At 53.7% G+C, this 24565-nt stretch overlaps 5 protein-coding genes across 5 annotated transcripts; 4 read left to right on the top strand and 1 right to left on the bottom strand.

Annotated features, from left to right (window-relative positions):
• Positions 1-701: 701 nt before the first annotated feature.
• CGGC5_v003402 (uncharacterized protein) lies at positions 702-1457 on the top strand (the record flags this gene model as incomplete). The annotated part of the gene is made up of 3 exons (XM_032022488.2): positions 702-854; positions 916-1104; positions 1167-1457. The coding sequence occupies 3 exons, from the start codon at positions 702-704 to the stop codon at positions 1455-1457; spliced, it is 633 nt and encodes a 210-aa protein (XP_031880652.2).
• Positions 1458-2290: 833 nt separating this feature from the next.
• On the top strand, positions 2291-3098 carry CGGC5_v003401 (uncharacterized protein; the record flags this gene model as incomplete). The annotated part of the gene is made up of 4 exons (XM_066151121.1): positions 2291-2470; positions 2521-2902; positions 2961-3033; positions 3092-3098. The coding sequence occupies 4 exons, from the start codon at positions 2291-2293 to the stop codon at positions 3096-3098; spliced, it is 642 nt and encodes a 213-aa protein (XP_066009495.1).
• A 1117-nt stretch (positions 3099-4215) lies between these two features.
• On the top strand, positions 4216-6814 carry CGGC5_v003400 (uncharacterized protein; the record flags this gene model as incomplete). The annotated part of the gene is made up of 3 exons (XM_032022489.1): positions 4216-5688; positions 5738-5899; positions 5951-6814. 3 exons carry the CDS (start codon positions 4216-4218, stop codon positions 6812-6814), a joined length of 2499 nt encoding a protein of 832 aa, XP_031880651.1.
• A 949-nt stretch (positions 6815-7763) lies between these two features.
• Positions 7764-8797, bottom strand: CGGC5_v003399 (Cytochrome c oxidase subunit 6; the record flags this gene model as incomplete). The annotated part of the gene is made up of 4 exons (XM_032022490.1): positions 7764-7885; positions 8050-8167; positions 8293-8338; positions 8583-8797. 4 exons carry the CDS (start codon positions 8795-8797, stop codon positions 7764-7766), a joined length of 501 nt encoding a protein of 166 aa, XP_031880658.1.
• A 2651-nt stretch (positions 8798-11448) lies between these two features.
• On the top strand, positions 11449-12667 carry ELO2-1 (Elongation of fatty acids protein 2; the record flags this gene model as incomplete). The annotated part of the gene is made up of 4 exons (XM_032022491.1): positions 11449-11871; positions 11938-12007; positions 12065-12277; positions 12339-12667. The coding sequence occupies 4 exons, from the start codon at positions 11449-11451 to the stop codon at positions 12665-12667; spliced, it is 1035 nt and encodes a 344-aa protein (XP_031880657.1).
• Between the last annotated feature and the right edge of the window lie 11898 nt (positions 12668-24565).

Below are 24565 nucleotides of genomic sequence, written 5' to 3'. Positions count from 1 at the left end.
CAAAAAGAAGATGGACGTTGGAAAGGTAGATATTGGATGAAATTGTTCGGAGGAATTGCTAGCACAAGGAGAAGGTGCAACCCAGCACCTGCCCGCTGACGAAGTGGGAAGAAAGTTTGATAGAGGAAAGAAGGAGTCGCGATGCTGCCTTCAGGGAGGTAAAGAAGCTCTCTGCTAGACGGGTCCACGGACGTGACGTGACAGGGCAGCTTCAGTTAGCAGTGAGATGAGGTCACTGATTAATGAAGGCTCCATACGGGCTGAAACACCAACGCTGCGATAACAAGCCACTTTTTAGGGGAAACCTCAGCGCCTGAGAACATGTGAGCGTGGCTGGTGAGAAGCGGAAAGGAGCTGAGGAGCTCTGATGGGGCCACCTTACCTTCCCGCAGCGAGGTTCCTTACAGCGTCTGGGCAGTGGGGATACGTACCTTCTAGGTCCTCTCTAGCGGCCCAGCACCTCAAGCTCCGGTGCTGCTGCTGCAGGCCGCTGGCAGTTGCTCCTGTCGTTGAATGGTCCGTGCACACGTCCAAGGGGCTACCTTACATCTGGCGGGCGCCAATTTTCCGCGCCGAACTTTCAATCGTGGCCCGTTCGTGGTGACCTTTTTGGCGACAGCTTGTCCTGAATACCCAGCCAGCTCCAGAGTCGATCGATCGAGATACCCTCACGCGCGCACGAGGCTCCCACCCACAACATCATGAGGTTATCCGCTGTTGCCTGCGGGCTTTTTGCCTGCTTCGTTTCTCAGGTTGCCGCCACGGCATTGACCTACAAGATCCATGCCAACGAGAAGGCGTGCTTCTACGCCAAGACCCAGAAGGAGAACGAGAAGGTGGCCTTCTACTTCGCCGTACGTCGACACCACCACGCATGCATTCAACCATGACAATGCTCTAATTCTCTTGATGCAGGTCCAATCCGGTGGTTCTTTTGATATCGACTACGTTGTGACGGGACCGGGCAACAAGGTCATTCTCGATGGATCCAAGGAGCGTCAGGGCGACTTTGTCTTCACTGCCCAGCAGATCGGCGACTATGAGTTCTGCTTCAACAACGAGATGAGTACATTTGCCGAGAAGTTTGTCGACTTCGAGATCGCCGTACGTTGCGTGCCCAACCCAGCAATGATACCACAGCATGCTTACCATCTATTTTGATGCAGGTCGAGAACGAGGTTCGCGCTCAGCTCCCCTCCAAGCAGGGTGCCTCTCAGGAACAGCACACTACTCTCGAGGAGACCATCTTCAAGCTTTCTGGCCAACTGTCGACCATTTCCAGGGGCCAAAAGTACTTCCGCACCAGAGAGAACCGAAACTTCAGCACCGTCCGCAGCACCGAGTCGCGCATCATCAACTTCAGCATGATCCAGTGCGCATTGATTGTGTTGATGGGAGCTCTGCAGGTCTTCATTGTGCGCTTCTTCTTCCAGGGCGCTCGTAAGGGATACGTATGAAGGGTGATGACAAAAGTTGGGTCTGGATTTCGCTGGGCGCAGGCTAAAAGGAGTCTTCAGGGACTCGTGTACATCAAAAGCAAAAGAGGCATGATGTGGTTTATGGTATAAGAGATGTCGACGACGATCCGACTCAGCGCTGTGCCGATGAAGCCTGGGGCTAACCCGGGACCCGGCCTTTATGGCTGGAAAGCACTCCACATGGAGTAAATAGCACTGGATCACCAGTGAACATATTGAATGGTTTAATGAGCCCTGTTCTTGCGTAGCTCAATGTGTTTAAAAGAGCCATTGCATGCCTCGTTATGCGTAGAAAGAGCCTTGGAACTTACTTGATTTCATTTGAAAAGGGAACACCCAAGATGACGATGTATCTCGTCAACCGTTGTGCTCCAGCGCGATTTGGTTGGCTTGACGGTATCCAGGTCTAAGTGAAGCTTCCCACCTGTCTAGATGACACTTGCTTGGCTCGTGCGCGTCTGCTGAGCGAGGCTGCAGGTGAAGCGTGTTCCTCGAGTGGGGCCAGAGCGAGAAGCGTCGTTTGATTGGACCAGATTTGGGGCTGGTGTCACTAGCCACGGCAGGCTGACCGTGGAACCACTGTCATCCTGTTGCCCGAGCGGCGCGAGCTTGGAGAGCTTAGAGTATCGGTTATCAGCCTCGTCTGCGACCCGGCTAGGTCCTCAAAGCGACCGATCGCCTTCCTCACCACCTGCGACACACTTTGCGACTACGCGCGACATACATGGACACCTCCACGCCAAAACCGACACGCAAACAGAACCCCTAGCAACACAAACACCACCTTCTCGGAGGTGGTCCGCGATCTGTCAATGCCGAGTGGTGCCCGCCGAAGTTCGAAACAACAACGCAAGAAACCCCGAGAGCCAAACGAGCCAAAGTGGTACACGATCAAGAACATTCTTGACCAGAGACAGTACGGGGGAACCATCGAGTACCTGATCGACTGGGACGACGATAAGAAAACGGGCGAACGCTTCCCTCCATCTTGGGTAAGTACAGTCGCGCCATTGTGTTTCGGTCCGTTCTAACAACCAAACAGGCTCCAAGCAAGGACGTGACGTCCAAGGCGATCTTTGATTGGAAGAAGAAGCAGGAAGAGGCGTACACTCAATACGCGACGGGCTCTGAAGAGCCAGAATCACAACGCGAACGGGAGGAAGGAGCAGAGGACCAAGGCGCATCATCGCATTCTCCAACTGCCAGTACCCCTGACAGTAGCCAACCTATTCGGCCGCCTCATCGGCGCAAGCGACTTCATAGTGAGCGCTTTGCAGAGGAATCCGAAAACTCTCAAATTGAAGACTCAGAGGAGGACGAACACGATCTCTCTAAGCGACATTGCAGTGAGCCGCCGTCGCTGCTTTCATTCGGCTCCGAATTCGACACGGATGCTGCCTCGGACATTCTTCTCGAAGCACCGAGTAACATCTTTGTCGCAATTCCCTCCAAAGTAGAATTTGACCCTACCGAATACCTCAGTGTCTCAGGTTCTCAAGGTTCAACTTCGCATGGGTCACAGCCCATCTCTACACAAGAAGACGAGGATAATCAGGTGCTGCTCACAGAGAATCTCAGCCAAAGGACCATTCCCGACTCACAGGACTACTCAGGGTCTGACAGCCAAGAATCTCAATTTGCTGCCTCAACAATCGCGCCGATCACTAACCGGGGTGAGATTATTTCAGACCGTGAGATTGCAGATTCACAAAGGCAGTCCAGCGTCGGGACTTCTCTCAGTAAGACTAGCGAATCTCAGACGCGCCTCTCGTGTGCACCCTCTGGTCGTCTTTCTCAAGACGTTCTTAAACAAAGCCCTTTGCAAGGTAGTCATTCGGAAGTCTCCCAGCACCGCCGGGAGGATCCAGTCTTTTCAGACCCTGTCTTCTTCACGCAGTACTTTCCAAGTCAAAGCCAGCACCTGGTGATACCAAACACCCTTCCATCCATTCCGGAGAGCCAACTGCCGAATTCAGAATCTGCTGCTCCTCGAAGATCGCGTTCTGCATCTCAAGACTCGGCATTGTTGGCAGCCCAAGCTGCCGCTCAACTTGTTCAGGAGCAGGAATCAGTACCGGCATCTTTTTCCGACGCGTCTATACCGTCACATCAAGTTGACAGCCTTTCTGGACACAACGACGCGGATCAATCATCGAGGTCATCCGGAGCAAGACACCAAGAATCCCAATCATCCGGAGCCCCCGTCTTTCTGATCCAGCCAGCTTTTGACTTTGACTCACCGTCGTCTTCTGAATCTTCTTCATCGCAAGAGAATAGAACTACAGGTACCAGTGGTGGCTCAGGCCAGCGGATTTCGCAAACAGCCTACCCAGTTGATCCGGCGCAAATTACTGTATCTGATTCTCAGGGCGACAGTATCAACACGCAGCACGCTCAACGGGTTGTGCCTCTGCCTCAAATCTCAGCAAGCCAAATTGGTTCGGTTAGCAGTCTGACTGAGGAAGAGTTCATTCCTGATACGGTTCGCCGCAAGCCACAGCAACGACGTCTCTGCATCGATAGCTCTTTGTCGGCTTCGGACGCATTATCGCACAGAAGCGTGTCAACAACGCCTTCTGGTCGTCTGCTCGCACATCTACGGCATAACCGACGCCGCCAGTCGCTGGAAGAAAGTTTCCGCACCTGCGTTGAAAGGAGATCTCTTCCTCCGTCTAACAGCGACTCAGCACCAGCACCGGTCGTGGGATCTAACCGACAATCCAGTCTGCCCGCAGCCATGGCGTCCACGGGTGAGCCGATGTCGGCCATTGAGGAGTTGCTGAAGATGCAAGAGGCGGCCATGAGCGGTGACTTGGGCGATGACTCTGGGGAGCATTTAGGACAGCTTGATGGGAACGGTAGCGTGGCGACGGGACCAACGGACACACATGATTTCTCGATGGCCATGGAAAATCCGTCTCTTCAGATCAACTCTCAGCCCCCTATTTCCACAGATTGGCACATGGGAGGAGCTGCCACATCTTCATCAGAATTGCCGGTTCTGACCAGCGCACCCGTTCAGCCCGCCATCCAAGCGCCAGCTAGCGAGCATCCACCGACGGCTAACCCGGGGGACATCTTCTCTGGCAATCTTATGGCTGCTGAGACCGCACAGCAACTGCCCATGACGATCTCTCCGTCAGACATTAGTCGCTCTATCGAGCCGGATGATCCTCTAGCCGCACTGCATCAACTAGATGATGCGCCGCTGAGCATTCTACCTGCAGAGGACACGGCCACGGCGAAGAGCACAGCATCATCCCCTGATGTCGAACAGTATCGATCTGGGCCCCCAACGTCGATGGACCAAAGCGAATACCTTGTTACCGTCTCCTTCCCAGCGAACATCCGCCCTCTCTACCTGAGCACAATAACCGTCTACAAGAACGAGATCGAGCAGTTCAACAGACTCTGTCGATCTGGCGAGGCTTTGCCAGATGAGACGATGGTGAGCGCCATTGGAAGGCTTCTAGACCAGCTGCGTGATATCTGCGACCTCCCTGCGCCTCTCGACAGTGGCACCATTGACGCGCTAGCAGCGGAAGATCTCAAGAAGCACGCCATGGGGACCAATAGCAAGTACTTCTTCGTCGGACGGTTCCTGGAGAGGCTCCAGACAAGCCACAAGAAGGTACTCATTGTTGTGCGCGACATCACCATCATGGGTTACCTTGAGGCCATCATTGGTACTAGCGATATTGCGTACTCTTTGAAGGGCTTGCACGAGCTTGAAAGCGACGACGAACATTCTCTGAACGTCGTGCTTATGCACACGGAACAGACTCTCGTGGATGATTTGAGCGACTTTGACGTCGTCATTGGTTTCGACGGCGGCATCATGAGGACTGATGTCCTGAGCCGCTGGGCCCAAATGAACGGCAGGAAACCTATGCTGATTAGGCTGATGACTACATACTCAGTCGAGCATCTCGAACCGATGTTGGGGGATGAAATGAGCGAACTAGATCGCACGAATGCTCTGCTCATTGCCATGTTCCAGTCCCGAGGTCTCATTAGTAATGACGAACAGGGAGAGATGATTGATGGACTCACGGCTCATTTCGCTAACCAAGTTATTGATCCGGAGCCCAACTTCGGCTGGGAGCCCGAGCCCGTCCCGACTGCAGTTCTCGATCTTTACTCCGACAGCCAACACCAAAGCCAGATGCCCCCAACGGCCGAGGAGCTGACAAGTCGGAAGCGGAAAGCGGTAGGACGCCCTTTACTCAGAGATTGCCAGCCACTGATGTGTATTACAGGATGATGGGCCCCAAGAGGTCACAAAGCGCCTGCGCGTGAGCCCTTCCCCAGGTCGAGATGGCGGTAGCATCGACGACACGGTCCGCGGCCACCTAAACCCCAACCCAACCCACGTACAGGTCCGCACGACGCAGGACCATCTCGACTCGTTGACCACAAAGGTATTGTATGATCATTCGGTCTCACAGTGCAAGGCGCTAACCATGATCCAGATCTCTGAGCTCGAGTACCAATTAGCAGAAAAGACGACTCTAGAGGCAAACTTGCGCAAGCATGTGAACAGCCTGTCAAAGAGGGTCAAGAGTCATGACAAGACCATTAATATTATTCAGGAGAAACACATGGCTGCGCTGAAAGAACGCAGCCAATTTGAGGCAGAGCGAGATGCGGCCAAGCAGACCGAGGAAAAGGCTCTCAAGAAGAGCCAAACCTGGCAGAACAAGGTACAAAAGCTCGAGGAAGAGCTCAAGAAAAAGTCTGCAACTCTCGACGAAGCGCTGGTCGACGCCGGCACAGTGGCCACGGAGGTGTTTAAGCAAAAGACGGACGAGCTCGAGAAATCCCTCGCAAAGATTGCCGATCTGGAAAAGAAGCTCGAGAGCCGCGACGGCGAGCTCAGCTATGCGCGAGACGCCTACCAGACGGCCAACCACGCTAACAGTGAGCTGTCCCGGGAGAACAAGGAGCTCAAGGAGCAGGTTACCGAGTTCCACAAGCAGGCGGCCGGCAGCCTCGCGCAGATCCAGGACATCAACTCCAAGGAGCAGATCAAGGAGATGCAGCGGCAGATCGCCGAGACCCAGGCCATCAGCCGGGACCGCGAGAAGGAGCTCGCGCGCGTGGAGAAGGAGCTCCGTACGCTTAAGAACGGCCGCAGGGAGACGCGCCAGCAGAGCGTCCCCCGAAGCCCGCGTCTCGGCATGATGAGCCCCAGGGCGCCGCGCACGGCTGGAGGTTCGGCAAGTAGGGGAACCTCGCCCGTTCCGTACGAGTCTTCGGGCACCGGGAGCACGCCCGTGCCGGGCATGCAGTTCCTGCCGTCGAACAATCACAGGTTCAACCACCTGAGAGAGTGAGATTGCTGTCTTATGGTGGAGAGACGGGAAAGCAAGCCAGCACGTTGTGAGATTGTGAGTATTGATTTGTTTAGAAGGGAAAGAGAACAGATGGGGGGTCCGCGAGATGGCCTTTGCAAGCATGATACCCTTCAATGAGGGACGGGTTATTGTATTTTTTTACGAGTTGAGCTTATGTTCCGACGAGCTAGAGGTTTTTGTCCCTAGTAGAAAGAGAAAGAAAGGGCTCTTTGCGATATCTGTGTTTGCATGATGTTGTCTCACAAGGTGATATCGATGACGCCTGATGGCATGATTACCACGCGTGACATCGTTCGTGGGGCCGAGTTGAAGTGTATCGGAAACTTGCCCCTTTCCCAAGCATTGAACTTCGCGGGGAAAATGTAGATTGCTTCTGCGGTCTGCCCACATTTCTGCCCAGCACGCGAGGGGGAACTGCGTTCTGATGGTCCCGAGAGGTCGGTCGGAACATACCACCACCCCGGGTTTTTTACCCCACAGATTCGGCTGCATGCGGTCGGCCGGTGCAGAGACGAGATCTAGTCTTGTGAAACAAATGAGATGTGTATTGGTTTGTATATCTGTGAGAGGAGGCTTTTGGTGAGATGGTACATGAGACTTGATTCAAAATCACACTACCAGGATAAGAACTCCTCCATCTATCACTTTCACACACATACACATAGAGCGGCACGCACACACGCAAACACACATATAAAAAGCAAGCTTCTCTCTCTTAAGCAGTTTGCCCTTTCTCACGCTTCCCCTGCACCACGGCAGCAGCTCCTTTCCCCCGACGTAGAATATACAAGTTAAAGCCTTGGCCAATCCGCAGCCCCAAGGACTTCTGGTTCGTTGTGTTCGACTGTTTGCCCGGTTTGGTATCGAATCTCACACGTCACCTGTTCTCGCGAGAGGAACGGTCATGTGTTGTGCGGGATGAGAAGATTTAGTTCTTCTCCTCGGGGTAGATGTCCTCCTTCAGAGTAACGCCGAGCTCTTCCCTCAGGGGCTTGAGCTCCTCGAGGTACTGCTCGTACTGGCCCTTGTTCTCGACCTTGGCCTTGATGCCTGCGGGTAGAAAGTAGAAAAGGTTAGCGATTTCCGATTTCCGATTCGACATGATTCGCGCCGTGCATTGATCGTGTTTCAATTGCTTGCAGAGCCTTTTTGGGGGGCGTGTGGAAGTGCGATGCGGAAAAATCGAATCTGATAAGCGCGGGACAATCACGTACCCTCAAAGATGCGGACGGCGGTAGCAAAGTCGTTGACGCGGCGGGCAGCCTTCAGGGCGGCGGTGACGACGGCGGGGGAGGGGACCAAGTCGTAGGCGAAGGCGTTGTTGAGGTTGCGCTGTGGTTGTGCGGTGCAAGAGTCAGCCTCGTGTGTTCCTCCCATCAGACCACTTTGGAGCCCGAAACTAGGTTCAGATCCCGAGGAATTTCGATGCAGCCGGGGGAGCGGGTAAGCATGCTAACCTGAAGCTCGAAAACGTCCTGAACGCCATCGAATTCCTTCTCGAATCTGGGGTTAAAAGTCAGCGACGTCGTTCGGAAAGCGAATTGAGGGGTATAGAGGCCTCAATGGCTGGGTTGGGCGGCGGTCGTGGTTGTGGTGGTGGGTTCCGTTGGTGGCATGTCGTGGTCGATTCCGGGTATCCCTATCGTCCCCGGCTCACTGCCGCCTTTCCCAACGGCACGCCCGAACAGAAGGTCCCAACCCACCACATCCCACCACGCTAAAGCCTGACGTCGAGGAAATGGCTCACCTCGCGCTGAACTCCTCAAAGGTCTCTTCCTCGTGGGCGCTGGAGCGCATGCGGGTGCTGGTGCTGAAGTTGTTGGCGGCCGGGACGCCAGCGACGATGGTGGGCAGGAGGACGGCGGAGCGGGCCATCAGAGGCTGGGTCGAGCGGACGGGGTTCGCACGGAAGAAGGTGGTCGAGCCGCGAGCGGCGACGCGGATGAGGGAAGAGGTCGACATCTTTCGGGTCGGTTTTGTGTGTGTGCAGAGGGGAGAGAGAGAAGGCGACCGGAGGACGGAGGGACGTCGGAGGTTGCGGCGGGCTGTGTGACGTGGAGGTGGTGAGTGGTTGCTATTTTTTTATTTTTTTTTCGCTCGCGAAAGCTATGGGCGTTTCGTCGGGATTAGAGTCGGGTGATGGTGAGTGTTTGACGGCACGAAAAAGGATTGGATTCTGCGAGATTTTGATTGGATGACTAAGCGGTAGCTTGCTGCTGTGAGGTCGGAGCTGAGCTCCAGGCCGTGCGAATTGGGATTATCTTGGTGGTGATGCGGCAAGCTGCAGCTGTAAAGACACAGTTAATGCGCCTGTTCACACGGAGTGTCCATTATCAGGCCACTGTGGACGATTCATCCCCAAATGTGGTAATGGTCATACTCATCATGCTGCAGCTCACTGGTCCCCAGGCAGCGAACCCTTGAGATCTAACACATCTTCAGTGGCTGTGACAGCCCATTGAGAAGCACCACGGGGAAGGAACAGGCGATCAGGTAAGCAGGCTGGCAAGGCAGGGCAACAGAGCCGATGCCCCGAACTCCAGACTCGAATCGAGGCCCCTCCAATGGCACCTGGACACCCTGTCCGGAGTTCAAGGCGATTCAAGGTTCCGTCGCACCGTCCCATCCTGCCTGCCACGCCCGCAGCCACGGCGCGGGACTCACACACACCATCGCAGCCGCACACGCGGGATGCGCAAGGCTGACAGCTTGACGGCCGGACGGGCTCTAAATCTAAGAAGGGGGGATGGGAGCACTGGGCGATGACGGGATTTGGGGTAGCGTGTTAGGAGGGGTGGGCAGGCAGGAGCGAGGGAGGGATGACACGGAGCCGGACCGGACCCAAGATGCCGGAGATTGGAGACTGTGACGGCATCGCCCTCAGAAGTCGGATGAGTGATCGATCACTTGATGGTTGCTTGTTGCTTGCTTCTGATTTGGGTCCGGGCCAATTGGCCGAGGTACAATTTTGCGTGTTTTTTCCTGGGCGACCCTCTTCTATCGAGCCCATCGTCGAATCCTGAGCTAGAACGTCGTGACCGTCGCGGGGCCTTCTTCTTTTGCGATTGGCAACGTAGCCTAAACTCCCGAGATTGCAAGCCGCATCACGAGCGTCGATGTACCAGGTACTTCGCGGGCCAGACGGTTGTTTTGGGGCTAGGTCGAGTTGGCAGTGTGGATTTGGAGATTTTGGGGCCCGACGGGAAAGCTGCGATGCGGCCTATGCCGGGCCCCTGTCCAGCGCAAAACCGCAGAAGAACCAAAGTGTAGGTGAGACCCAAAACGCCAATTCCATTGGCAGCCGGCTAGAGGTCACCTCGTCGCAACGGTGCTGCGTCATTTGACAGGCAATGCCACCGTAGAGAAAAGCAGGTACAGGCTCTCTCTACCTTGGATCCCGAGGCTTCCATTAATCAATCCATCTACCCGGAGCTTCCAGGCCTTCCATTCAGTCTTCTATCCGTAGACCTGGGCACTAAGCATCGTCTATCATCTTCTGTTACCTACCAAGGTACTGTAACTGGGCACTTCCTGTTGGCTCCTATAGCTGACGGGAGTCAACACTGCAGGCATTGAACCCAGCACGGAGACGGCACGAACACCACACCAGTCACGTGGAGCTGGTTGTTGTTCGTGCTATGCCTGGGAACCATAAAAGCTGAACAGGCCCCCCAAATGAGCATAGGCCCAGGCACAAGAGCCCATTGGCTGGGCTAAGGCCGGGCAGCGAATCACATGCTGCACGATCAAATGAAGGCCGCGAAAAGAGCAACGCGACAAGTACAGGGTACCTGGTCCTTCGTGATAGGAATTTTCCCCTTTTGACATGGAATCTCAACAACTTTTCGCATCTGCTGCTGTCCAGTGTCTGCCAGACTCCCAGACCAGACCAGACGGCACGGCTCACTGACACCGACGGATCCTGACTGATTGACTGTCTGCCCGCCCAGTGCCCACCTCAGACTCCTCAGTGCCTTGCTCCTAGGTTTGCCTCTGCCTCTGCCACTGCCAATTAATGCAACTGCTGCCGCCGCCGGTCTCCCCGTCTGGCCCTTCCTTTTCCTCATAAAACCAAACTTCCTCCCGTGCTCCCCGAGTCCGTGGCGTTTCCTACCTTCCTGTCCCCCGTCCCCCGTTCTGACTTCTGTCCACCTCCTTCCCTCAAAGTCAACAACTTCACCGGGAGTCCCGTGGTGGGTAGAGAGAAGACGAGAGAGAGCGTGTCGCCATTGTTCTTTTGAACTCTTCACTTTTTGCTGCCATTGTCTCCAGTCACTCCTTACTGGCTCCCGTCGCCTTTGCTGGTTAGGTTGCCGATCACTTTCTTCTCTGCTAGTGCTATCGCGCCTTGCATCTGCAGTCTTGCGTCGCGTGCATTGCTGAACACACACCAAAGCCAACCACTACCACCGCCCTCACCTCCCCCAAGCCTCAAGAGATCCGCGTCTTCCGCGTCGAGTCCACAGGGCAACCCGCATCGAGACCCACGGCGTAACCGAATTTGTTGCCGCAGCTACTCTCCCCCGAAAGGAGATCTTTGCGCGCCATCCTCCCTCGATCTCAATCCTCCTCAACCACTTTCGAGCTCCAACCCAACTACAGCATTAGTCAAGATGGCCACCCAAGCCCCCTCTTCGTTCTACGAGCAGCTGCCTCTGCCTACCCTCGACCGCCCTTTCGGCATCGAATTATGGCCTCTCCTCGATAAGGTCTGGACTCCCATTGTCGGCTACCCCGTCAGCGAGTTCAGATTCGTCTCTGGCGTTACTCCCATGTCCACCATCAAGGAGGCCGGCATCTTCGTTGTCATCTACTATGCCATCATCTTCGGCGGCCGCGAGTGGATGCGCAACCGCGAGCCTTACAAGCTCAAGACGCTCTTCCTCATCCACAACTTCTTCCTCACCTTCATCAGCGCCGCTCTGTTGGCCCTCTACATCGAGCAGCTCCTGCCCACTGTCGTGCGCAAGGGCATTTTCCACTCCATCTGCCACGCCGACGGCGGTTGGACCCAGCCCCTGGTCGTTCTCTACTACGTGAGTCTATCCGCCATCAATTCGAGTTCTGAAGGTTTCAACTGCTAACTTTTTTTCCTCCTTCAGATGACCTACCTGACCAAGTACATGGAGCTCCTGGACACCGTGTTCCTGTTCCTCAAGAAGAAGCCCCTGAGTACGCGCACGACCAAGATCCCAACTTTGTGAAACCTTCCGCTAATTCAATATGCAGCATTCCTCCACTGCTACCACCACGGCGCGACCGCTCTCCTCTGCTATACTCAGCTGATTGGCTCGACCGCTGTCTCATGGGTCCCTATTACCCTGAACCTCGGCGTCCACGTTGTCATGTACTGGTACTACTTCCAGAGCGCTCGTGGCGTCCGCATCTGGTGGAAGGAGTGGGTCACTCGTTTCCAGATCATCCAGTTCATCATCGATCTCGGTAAGTCTTGCGGCGCTTCTAGAACCCGGCGAGGAATTACAGTCGGACTGACTTGTGACAGGCTTCGTCTACTTCGCCTCCTACACCTACTTCACCTCGACCTACTGGCCCTGGATGCCTAACGCTGGCGAGTGCGCAGGTGAGGAGTTTGCCGCCTTTGCTGGTATTGGTATCCTCAGCTCTTACCTCGTCCTCTTCATCTCCTTCTACCTCGCGACCTACAAGAAGGGCGGCAAGTCGCAGACTCGCAAGTCCCTCAGGCGTATGAGCCAGGCTCCTCTCCCTGACCCTCACAACGTTGCCCAGGCCGTTGCCGGCCACTCCAACGGCAGCGCTAAGGCTTCCGGAGCCAAGGCCAACGGCTCTACTCCCCGATCCCGAAAGGCTTAAATGCCTGACATTGAGATGTGTCATCCACACGGTGGAATGTATATATGCGGAAACGACAGGGCCTTTGGTGCTGTCTGCGCCAAGATCTGCGCCGCTTACAACGTTTGGATGTGAAGATGAAATCATTCTTGGCTTGGGCCCGCTAGCTCATGCGCGCGACACGAACGACCATCTGAGAGCATCGGCTGTTTTTCGCAACTATGTATTACTGCATCGTCTTCGCTGCGACTGGCGAGAGACGCTTTTGAAACGAAAAAAGTTGAGCCCAGCTGCCGGTGAGCAGCGAGAGGCTCGGCAGTTGGGACGTGTATGACGACGGAACCTTGGGAGGCTGAAACGACGTTTGTATGTCTGCGTACCTTTGGCGAACTAGGGGTTGGCTGGCTTTGGTCGGTTGGGCATCATTGCAAAGAGGGACGAAAACGACTCCTACGAGTGGGCGGTAAAGGGCCCCGCTGCCACTCGGAAAGGAAACAGACTTTAGAACTTTTGTAATTTTCCTTGTGTTTCTTGTGTCATAGATGGAGTTGCCGTCGCCCCTGTTTGAAGGGCTGACGACGCTTACTGATACTAATACTCTTTTAACCTATGAAATGCAAACGATGGCCCCGATTTTGTCTTACTATCCGATGTGAAGTTGTCCCCGGTGTCTGTGGATGTTCTCAAGTTTTGACGAGCGTCTTGGACCTTTGGAGCACAGCCCCATCCAATTTGTGGAGGTTTACGCCACATTGAAACGTTTTGTTTATACTTTGATACATGCCTACTAAGCATCGTGATACTTTCTATATGTGATAACCAGCAAAGCTTCCATCCAGGTTCGCAATGTCAATGAAAGTCATGCGGAGCAATTGAGCCTGCGTCGGCTCACGTGTGCAGGGATTGGGGCTGTCCCTTGAAGGTATCATGTTCTGTCGTTAAAAACGCATATCGGTTTGTCTGGTGGCTTGAGGCTTACTACGCCACAAAACCACGAGAAAGTTGGTGCTGCTGCGATGATGTTTGCCATTACGAGCTTGGTATGCGAGTTCAGGCCAGTTAGTTCGAGGTCAGGCTTCAATATTTCATGCCTCTTTGCCGCATGGCTGCTGTCCACGCGGCATAGGTCGTGAGGGTGAGGGACTTGACTTGGATCTGTCATAGTGAACACCGATATAACAACAGGCTGTGGATAACAACCCTAGCGGCTACTATGCGCCACATGCCGATTGAGGCTTTGCATTACCGGCTGATATATGAAGCCACTGAACTGCTTATACTATCCTCCCCCCAAAGCACCAGTTTCTTTTGCGGTTAGCTTCTGGAAGAAGGCCATGATACCCTAAGCCAGCATTCTTCGTCTCTTCCCAGTTGTAGCCTTGTTCGCCTCTTTGCTGGCATCTGTCGTCTCTACTATTTTCCGCCCTGTTATTCACAGACTGTATTTTAAGTCTATTTTATGCGGCAACGTGGTCTGATTGACGCTTCGCCATGCTAATCAGGGGCGAATCTCGAAAGTGATCACACATCTTGGAAGCGTCAACAGACCATTCATCTTTGACCTCCTTGAAGGCCTCAAGGAGTCACCTTCATAGCAGTAAGAATAGTCACGCTGGAAACATGGAGAATGTAGATGAGATTGATGATATTGTCCACTGCTATAACCTGGAGCAAGCCGCGTATAAAATTTCAACATTCTTTATGATTGGCCATACACAAGACAGCGCAATCAATCTCGCAGTGTATCTTATCCCACAGATATCTTCTAATCTGGAATCTATGTGGCCGGATAGTCACAACTTGGACAAGCGTGATTCTACACCCGGCAGCTGTCTCTCCACTCAGCATATTCCCAGCCCTAGCTTCCGTTGTTGATGTTGTCGTCTTTTACATATGTATCAAGGCAGCAATATAATCTCCGCTATTGGCTCATATCAGTTCCCAGGACGTTCAAGGGCCATTGTGACTATGTAGGTACGTTACCCAAGGCCCTAAGATCCATGGTTCATCGCAGTTCAGTCTGTGCTTCCGCAGAGGATTCAGTACTTTTAATACATTTCCAACGGCTCGGGGCAGGCGTACTTCAACTTCCATTTGAAGGGTTACAAAAGAGACGCGAATGCCTCGCAGACAATCTACAGGCGCAGCAAGCGGGATCAGAGTCTTCGTAGTCGCTTCCGTAAAAGCTTCGAGAGTTTCATGGACAATCTCGATTGCCGCGCCATCTTCGCGTCCATAAATCACTCTCGAAGAGCTACACGGTTAAGTCTTGTTGACTGGCATTGTCGTCGAATTTCAGTAGTTGTCACTGCCACCCGTCTATTCTACCGCATCAGACAAGTCTCTCGCCTAGTTTGGTCATCAAACCTGGCCTCTGCTTCGATATGCGTTTCCCTCATGGAGCATTGGATGGCTAGTCCTCAGCAGGAAACATCGACTTTGAATTCCACAGACCGCCAATTTCAGGCTGTCTCCCGTCTTTTTGTGCCCATTTTCAACCAAAAAACGCACTTGCTCCCCTGGACTGCTCTTGATACCGATGTTCGGGGACGAGATCGCTTCTTAAACTATTTGTTTACGGCCAATATGAACACTTCAGAAAACAACGGCCGCATATGAATTCATAAGATATGGCATTCATCAAAGGAACTCAAACAGAGATCGAATGTTCTTCTCAAGGTTGCAGCTGGGTTTCATTTATTGTGCACATGTCTGTACCGCAACAAGTCGCCATCGGATGCCGTGTGACCAACCAGCGGCTGCTTTTAGCTGTCGTCTGTCTCTCTGACCTCTTACTAAGTATTCATAGTAACTCACTGACGGAAGCAACTCTTCGATGGAAACACGTGAGCGTCTTCTCTCCTTCTGCTCAGGGAAACTCCTGGCAGTCCACGAGGTCACCGGATCATGAGCTTGGGTTCAACAGCGCTCATCCGATGCGTCGATTGTGTGCTGCTGCTCAGACATGATATGACGAACTAATTTATAGATTCTAAAACAACATCTAGATCCACACGCCTGTCTATAAAGTCAAGCAGCCATCCTACACGAAGTACCATTGCAGCAATCGCACGAGTTGGCTTCTTTCCTCAGAAAAGAAGAAAGAGGAACAACCTCGATGGTAGACATAGCTTTCAAATTTTAGAGTGGCCAGATAAGTTGCTGCTCATCTTTGTCTTTCGTCCTGCTTGGCTCTCTTATTCGCATGTTCAAGCGGGCTATGTCTTTATCCCAAGTTTACCTTTATTAATGATGGCTTCAATGATTTGGGGAGGCATCGTTGCAATTATCTATGTCGTACTCACGAAATCGCAGCGGTAATTGCATTTGACGAGAAAGAAATCTTGAAATGACTTGAGACCCTCTGCCCTTAAGTAGGATAGAGGCTTGACGGTATTGTCTGCGGAATGCAACCTTCACGCAAGAAATTGAGCCCAGACTTCTGGATCCTTCAGGTTCGGAACCATAAGCCGAACTTTCATACGATGAGCACATCCAAACGCCTGTGCGATGGCCTCAAGTTCTTCCTGCCAAATCGTCGACTCCCCTTGCGTTGCGACCAAATCGTCGAACCGTACTTCAAACCATGGTATCAAGGTTTTCGCATCGGTGGACTTCCACAATGATCCGTAAGCAGTCCTTATTTCTTGCCCCAGTTGGTCATTCACCTTTGCTTATTCCAGCACGTCGAGGTACCCTCCTGGTCTACTCTTTTATTGCTCGATCCGCCCCTCAAGTGACAGATTGTGTCTCTGGCCCGCATGCTTTCACACTACTAAAGCCAGACATCCGATCGAGATGCTGCTTGAATTGCTGTCTTACCCCTTGAGTTTACAGTAACGTTGAGCTTATTTATGTTCAGAGTGTAATCCCCGCAGAAGCTCATGTCTCTAGAGGCTGAAAGCAGCTCCCAACAGCGGATATACTAAAACAACATTGCGGTGGAGAGGAACGGTAGCTGCAACAAATAATTCGTTCAGCAGTTCTAGCTCACAGAGTGATTTGAGAGCTCGCATTGATAAGTAGGCGGCTGAGTCGGGAGCTGCCCTGTACCATCGACACCGTTAGAAGTCCAGCACGAAACTTGTCTCGGTGGCCAATACTTCCGCCGTCTTGTGAGGATGTATAGCGATTATCACACAGAGGTCTGTCAAGACTTTCAACATATGTGTCCATCTGCGGCACTGCTTCTCCACTATAAGTCTCTGGTCATATAAATGAAAGAGCTTCCTGGGAGATGTGTTGGCATAGACTTCGACTACCAAAAAACTATTCCTCTCTTAAAAGAGAGCGCGCCCGACGCTCACCGAGATCACGCAAATCCACCTAGACCCTCGATCTGAGCCAAGCATGTCCTCCGGCGAAAAGTTTTCCGATTCCTGCCCTCACAGGGGTCAGTCCAAATCAGTAGCCTCTTGCATCGTCTCCTTGCCTTTCATGTAGATGCATGGTCTGGAACAGCAGCAGATCAGAGATTTCCTCATATCTGGTTGCTCTTTCCATAGAATGATTCACCATGATATTAAAAAAGCTCCACGGTGTCACCACCTACTGACGCAGTCAATGTGTGCCCGGCTCCATCATCTTTTTCTACCTATTACCGATGTATCCAAGATTCCATGGCAAGACATGTCCTGTTCATGGTTGAGCGAAGAAGGCATTGGTTGACCAAGAGGTCAGTGCCTGACGGCTTTGTTCCTGGTCATGGCAGATCCACCTATTGATCAGAGAAGTCACTTATGTCCCAGCTGAAGGGCCAATGGAAAACCTGACAGGCGGATTTTATAGTCTTTCCAGAGGAGTAAGTATAGGAGTGTTCACCAGCGAGAGACGTTGGCGCTTCCTCAGTGACACAATAGCCAACTGCATACCATTTGACTCTTCACAATTGGTATCATAGTGGTGGGCGTCAAGACTTGAGACTGATGACCTTTTCAACTGTGATTAGCGAAGTGGACTTGATCATATAAGAAGAAACTGGTATCGGTTGATGAGAACTTCTCGAACAAGCAATTGACTTCCATTAGTTTCCGTTCTTGATCGTATGGATGTGACTTGGATGATGTATGCAAAGTTGAACCAGTAATTATTATTTCCCCATTTTGACGAGGGGGTTCCTTGAAATGTCGTTGGCTTTCATCTCCTCTCGGGGAGTTCACAGAGCAATGAACAAACATTAATGATGAGGGACACCAACCACATAAACTAGACCGGGTGCAAAGTCTTGAAACCCGTGAAACCTCTTTTTGGCGAGGTATAGGGATATGAAGCTCATAACCACACAAGCATCATCAATTGGTGCTCTTGAATATGAAGATGCAATGGGTGCTCAGATCATAATGAACAGAATCAGGCTGTAGGTCTACACTATTGATGTCTTGATAGTTACCGAGAGACTATAAAATGACTGAGTGAAGGCGAACACAATGCAATTGACAAGACAAATTGTAGGTTTGAAAGAACACTTTGCTTGGCTAGCAGTCCCCGAAAACGCTGCTTGGCAAATGCATTCATCGACCTCGGAGGTTTGATAGCATCGCTCCCGCGTTCATCTATCTGAGCCGAGATAGCATCCATCATCTTCGTCTCTTATGTTTACGGGCACTTACATCGAGAACACTCTATCTTCTGTTACAGTTCTCAATCTTGTCTGGCCGAATCTCCAATACGGGAAAATTCGGACCAGAATGTCACGGAGCATCGTAAGCATTCACCATTGACTACAAACGCGACATTGGGTCTTCAGGATCATGACTCCCTGACGTCAGGGTGCCTTTGTGCGGTCTCGCAATAGGGTGCGAGGTTTCGTCATATTTTATGATCCGGAATCATCAACTCCATCAGCAAGCAACGGCTCTAACAAATCTTTCGCCACAGTCACTGTAGAGCATTGCGGTACTCCCGATGGGCCGTATACCTTCAAATCATTGAACGTTGTTGTCGTCAGCGACTGCCGGATCTGGTCAAGTCCTCTCTACATCAATAACGTCAACTCAACGCTGATCAACCCAACGGTTCGCCGAATGCGGTGATTTCGCAGAAGGATTCGCAAGAACGTAGGCATGAAACGGTCCCCTCCCGCGCTTGATGTCAGTCTCGCCCCTTTCACCAGCTCATACGCAACCCAAAGCGGCGACATCACGGTGACGATCAGGGTCCCCACTTGAGGCTCTAGTCTTGTCGTTCGGGACCTCAGTCTATGGATGAGGCTACCGGAACATTTCGTCCAGTAGGATCTACTCAACGTCTGACGAAACGACACCGCTTGGTATCTCAGGGCATGAGCTTCTTAGGGCTCGGTATTCAGACAAGCTGTCCAGCCATCGGGGTCCAGCCTCGTGGGCCAGGTCCCCGAGATGGCTTCAAGTGATGTGCCGGGCGTGCAATTGGCATTCGACTTACTTGCTCTACTCACGCCCGTCTTCACAATAACCCAGCACTGTCAAGAGGTCAGCAAAAGACACCCAGGAGAACAGACATGCTGCAACGACGACGTGGTCAAACCGTGATGGCTTGTCGCGCCAGCCAGACAAGCACGTCGCAGCTGTAGACAGGTGTGCTAAGGCACGCCCTCGACCATGGGGTTGGGTATCCGTGCTTTGTGATGGCCTCATCCACCCGGCGGGTACAGCGAGTCGAGCGTCTTGCTCACCAGATGAACAGCACTGCACTGTACGGGGAGATAAAAAGTCAGTGCCCGCGGGCGCGTCCGAGTGCCCGCAGATGACAACGCAGAGTCGACAAGAGGTCAATGGTCCAGCCTAGGGAAGGCCGCCCGCTGGCCTCCGTGACTCGGACGCGGAACACGGCCGTCAATCAACGCCAGCCTACCATGGTTGATTGACAGGTCAGTGCTGTAATAAGATGTTCACGACAAGAGCGCCCGTGTGTGTGATTGCGGGTTCAAAGCTCGCCGTCGTCAAGGGCCGTGGTGGTGTCTACACTGTGATGTTAGCTTCCCGTCCGGGAAGGAGCCTTTGGGTCTGGGAGCAGTTGCGTGACGGCCGCAGCGATGTGATGCCCGGGCAGGTCCCCGGGGGACGAACGCCAGCCTGAGGATGCAACTGTCAAGGCATGTTTGAGGTGGGCTAGACTCGAGGGTCTGGACGTTTTCTGAATACCATCGGAGCAGTGCCGACTTAGGGCAGGCAGCACATCGTGCTTTGTAAGGCAGGCCAGTCGTTGGAGTAAGGACGGGCGCCAGCGCTGACGGGATGTTTCAAACAGTCCCGTCATAATGAATAACCTCTGGCTGGCGATGGGCGGCATCGGAGTTTGAGACGCAGGTCCAAGTGACTGGGCTCGATCATAGCAGAGCGGTAGCTTGCCTAGCAGCCGCGGCGTCGGGAAACGCCAAGGTTCAAGCTGTTGAACATCACATAATGCCACAAGGCTGACCCCATCGGTCCCGTCGATGAGGGTCATCATCCTGAAGAGGATGTTTCGAAATCATGGCTCAGGTAATTGGGGCTTGTTTGAGCCCTACCCCGTTGAGAAAAAAACGGTTTACTGTGTTGGTCAGAGGCTGACCCAATATCGTGTGGACACCCCCTGGTTCCCGAACAGACGGTGTAGAGCCCCGGTTTTCGACGAGGTAAACGCCATGGAGGTTTTGAAATCGATCACGATTCCCAGGCATCCACGATCTGTCCCTTCCGGGGGTGTGTGGGCGCGGATGCGGGCGAGTGATGCCTCATTTCCGCCGGGCGCCGCCCGTTATGCCTGTTCCCTCGAGGCCCGGATCCGACGTAGAATCCTTCCCGCTGGTCGACTTGTGGCTCGTCCAGGCCTCAGCCGAGTCCTTTTGAAGGGGCGCTCAGATCGTGAATGATGGGTCGTGATTTAAGATGGGATGGCCCCACGCCACGAGAGAGGCTCCGTGGCGCAAGTCTTTGCGCGAGCTAACCAAGACCCAGTCGGGATGCGGCGGGCTAAAATCTGGCAGCCTTGTCAGAGGTGCCATCCCAACTTTGATGAGTTGTGTATGCTCGGCCGCGCAGGGACGCACAGCTCGGACCGGGTGGCTGGTGACGACGGCTTCAAGTTTGGGCCTCGATCGTCATCATGTCATTTCCACGATGCGGCCGGACAAGAGATGAGGGTAATGCCACGATGTGTTCATCTCCCGGATGTCTTGCTTGTCAACGCTTTGTCTGAGAGAGAGAAAACAGTCCCCGTTCCGAGGTAAGCGCTCTGCTCAGCTCCCGAAATCCGGTTACCTGGGAACTTTATGTCCCCTGATACCTCAAAGGATCCTGCTGTTCCCAGCCATTTATTCACGCGAGTAATTGAAGTGATTCCCAGCCACAACGTGTGCACGGAAATAGGCGGCTAATGCAGAGCCTGGCCCGACATTGAGGGCAACGCGTGGGAGAAGGCAGTGGCCAAGCTAGAAGCTGAGCCCGGGAGGCTGGCTGAGGCACCAGGACAGTTTTGTTCGTTGGCTGCGTTCCCGCAACCAGCGTTGAGCTTGTGCAAGTTGCCGGATAAGAAGAAGGGGAGAAGAAAACGGAGTAGTGGGCGGTAAGCTTAGCTACAGCTAACGACCTAGGGGCGTGGCGGTGGTTTGTAGCTCTGTATGCTTTCGTGCGCAAGGTTTTAGGGCGGCTCTTTTGGCACAATTTCTCAACGCCCAAGTGACCGGCGTCACAGTTGGTGACGGGCGTGGAGCTAAAATTCTTAGCCTTGGTCCAAAAGGGGCGTGGGACGCACACAGTACACACAGTTGAAGGGGAGGCTTGGCTCATGTACCTTCCTAAAGGCTTCATGATGGCTTGCTGGCTGACGGTCGTAATGAGGCTAAGGGAGAGTAGCGCGATGCCGGTGGCCCGTTGGGAGTGACGATGTGCGCGGTGGTGTATGAGATGCAAAAAGGGGTAGCGGAAGGAGAGGTCAAGAGACCGGAGGCCGGGCTCCACTCCCGTTGTTCGGCGGGTTGAAGGGGGCGAGTCCGGCGGCGGGAGGGGGAGGCCGGTACGGGCGCTGATAGGTGCAACGCAGGGGAGCCGGAGCAATGGAGGGGAGGGTCGGATTGACCTATCCCGTCAGCGACATGCAGGCGTGGCCGGGGCTGATCTTAACGGCACGACATTAAGTCGGCAGGGAACAGGAGAAAAAACGCGGGACGGGTGGGAAACGCGGCTGTTTGTTCGTTCGCTCGCTTGGTACCGAATGCAAACCCCTTTTTTTGCTTTTCATCGTTTCTTTTTCCTGCTTCTCCTCTTTCCCTTTTGAGTGGAGGCGTGGGATTTGGCCGTTTGCAGGGGAGAGGAGAGGCAAGTCCGGATGGGGACAGACTGGCCGACGCAATGGACGGGGGAATAGTCGGGGGCTTTGGAGGCTTCGGAGTCTTCCTTCCTCATCCTCGTCTTGGGCCTTGTCGTCGTCGCAGTCGCCGGTGGATGCATGCAAGGCTGACATGATAAGACGGGGACGGCAATGGGTTGAGAGCCCGCTTGTTAAGATGATTGGTGGTCCCTGTGTGGGCGACTTTATGTGAGGCAGGCGTCGACATTGGCTGATAATGTTTCGACTCTTTCGAGTTTTCACAGCGCCCTGGCCAGTCTTCTCCATCTTCTTTGTGCATCTGTCAAGGCCCCCCAGCAGGAGACAATTCGACTTCGGGACCTCGGCCGGGTGGTGAGTGTGGTGACGACTCGATGTGATGAGTGCCATCCGTACTGGATGAGATTGGAATTAGATGTGGCTTGCCGAACGGACTGTGCGGGTGCGGTGCGGTGCGGGCTCGCTCAACGCCAAGTGGGATGAGATGAGCAACGCACGTCGTGCCATTGCCCACGAAGCTGCTTCCCTGGCTGCAATGTCGTGCAGATGTGATGGAGCCGGCAACCCAGGGCCGATTACTCTTTTAAGCATCGTGACGGGCATGAAATAGATGAAGTCGTTCGACGAAAAGATGAAGATGAAACGGGCGGGGGATGAAATGAGCGGAGGGCGAGTGCAGCTGCACTGCATACCTCACACAGAATTCAGGTGCATATTGCCTAGTAGGTAGGTATGCAGTGGGCACCTAGGTAGGTTGCACTAAGAACAGATGGTGGCTGCAGGTACAGAAAGAGCATGCAGCAGGATCGGCAAAGTGCGATTGCAACGCTCTGGGGCAGCAGCAGCCACGCTCACTCGCTGGAGAGCCTGAGGTGCTTCCCTCTCTGCGAATCGCTCCAGGGCGGCTGACCTGAACCCCACATGCATCTTTCTGGGGGTCGTTGTCGCAGGTAGAAGCACCACTAAAAAGCGAAATGAACAACGACAGGGAACGCTCGCCTCAACAAGCCACACGACAAGCACAACTTCATATCGACTGCTGGGCATCTCTGCCATCCCAACCCGAAATCGTAGATCTGCCTTCGCCCAAACCGACTGCACTGTACGGGTCCCGTACCTCGGTGGACTCTCTATCCACGTCTTGGCATGCTACCTGGACGGATGGCTCTTCACTGTGTGGCACCCTCGCTTTATTTTCCGTCAAGGGTCTACTTGTCGTGTACGCTGCGGGCATTTGCGGACCACCAGCAGGGGTAAGGGGTATCTGCGGTAACGACGTTTTGACGGCTGACAGAAGAAGAAAAATGGCGAGAGAAACCGCCAACCCAACAGACAGACAGTCGACGCGTCGGTCAGAGTTGGGGGCCGTTTGCGTTGCCAGTTGCTGATGCTGCCACACCGCACAGCAAACTACTGTCTCCGTCGGCCCGTTGTATCATGGAGGAGGTCATCTGCCTCCATATCGATTGGTTGCTGCGGCTGGCCGTGAGATCGGTCCAAGCCAGCAGCCGCAGTGTGTCTATCCACATCTGCCTCTCTCACGTTGGATGGCTGAAAGCTGCAGGACGGGCAAAGGCTCACGGACAATGGCCGCTAAAAGCACACATGGTAAGGCTCGCCCGCGATGTCGTTGACGATCGACGCGGTTGCCTTGACTCAAGCAAATTTTTGACTGGGCTGGTACGGCTGCGCACGCGCAGCTACAGATCACCACAGGAATCCCCCACGATGCAGCACAGCAGATATAGCAGATATGGGGTCTCTCGCCGTCAAAGCGCACAGCAGACGAAGATCATGGCCCCGAACCATGATATGACATGACGGAACGCACACTCGTCAGCACATGGCGCACAGCAAATCGCAATTCCGCTCTTGCGGGGGGCAGACGACGGAGCACTGAGCAGCGGTGTAGCGGTGTGGTAATTGGTGGTGTGGCAACGGCCGTGATGGTAGCATTCTGGCATCTGCCACCCCTACACGACTCCCCCAAGGCGTGGCCCCGATGGCCCGATGGAACCTCAATCTTCGAGGGGCACCACGAACCCCGGCCGAGCCGCGGATCGGAATCTACCTCTCACCACGCCAAGAACTCTGTTGCCTCTCCTAGGTCCTAACCGTCCCGATTCCTCCCACCGCGGCTGTACGTGTTTCCGCGAGCCTCAATCCCACTTGCTCGCGCTAAATCGCAATCGCAATATATGCTAGCACCAGATAATCCCACGATGAAATGAGCAGAGAGTCAGCGGATGTCTGGGCTAGAAAGAAGAACACGGACCGGTTCGCACAGGTCTTCTAGTCCTTCCCCATTGGGCATCGCGTCATCGCGAAATCCTCTCGCACACGGCAGCCACCCCCAGAGCAGGCTAAGGCTGAGAGGTGCGGCCAGAGATTCGTGATTCAAATTGATTGCGACAGATGGACCCCGACGCTAGGAATAGTCTGCAACGTAGTTAAAATTGCGGGAAAGCCGAGCGGAAATCACGAGAACCAGAACCACCAACCAAACCGCGTTGGCCGACAGACTTGCCATGGCTTCACAATCCGAGGTCTTGAAGCCTATCTTCAGATACGAATACCATATTTCGAACAATCTGCGGGGTTTTGATTATGATTGATAGATTATCGTTGTGCTAA

Source organism: Colletotrichum fructicola (genome assembly GCF_000319635.2).
Source record: "Colletotrichum fructicola Nara gc5 chromosome Unknown KSG_Nara_v1_contig02, whole genome shotgun sequence".
Taxonomy (NCBI): Eukaryota; Fungi; Ascomycota; class Sordariomycetes; order Glomerellales; family Glomerellaceae; genus Colletotrichum; species Colletotrichum fructicola.
Note: the sequence above shows the minus strand (reverse complement) of the source record. Positions and strands in the feature narration are given on the sequence as shown.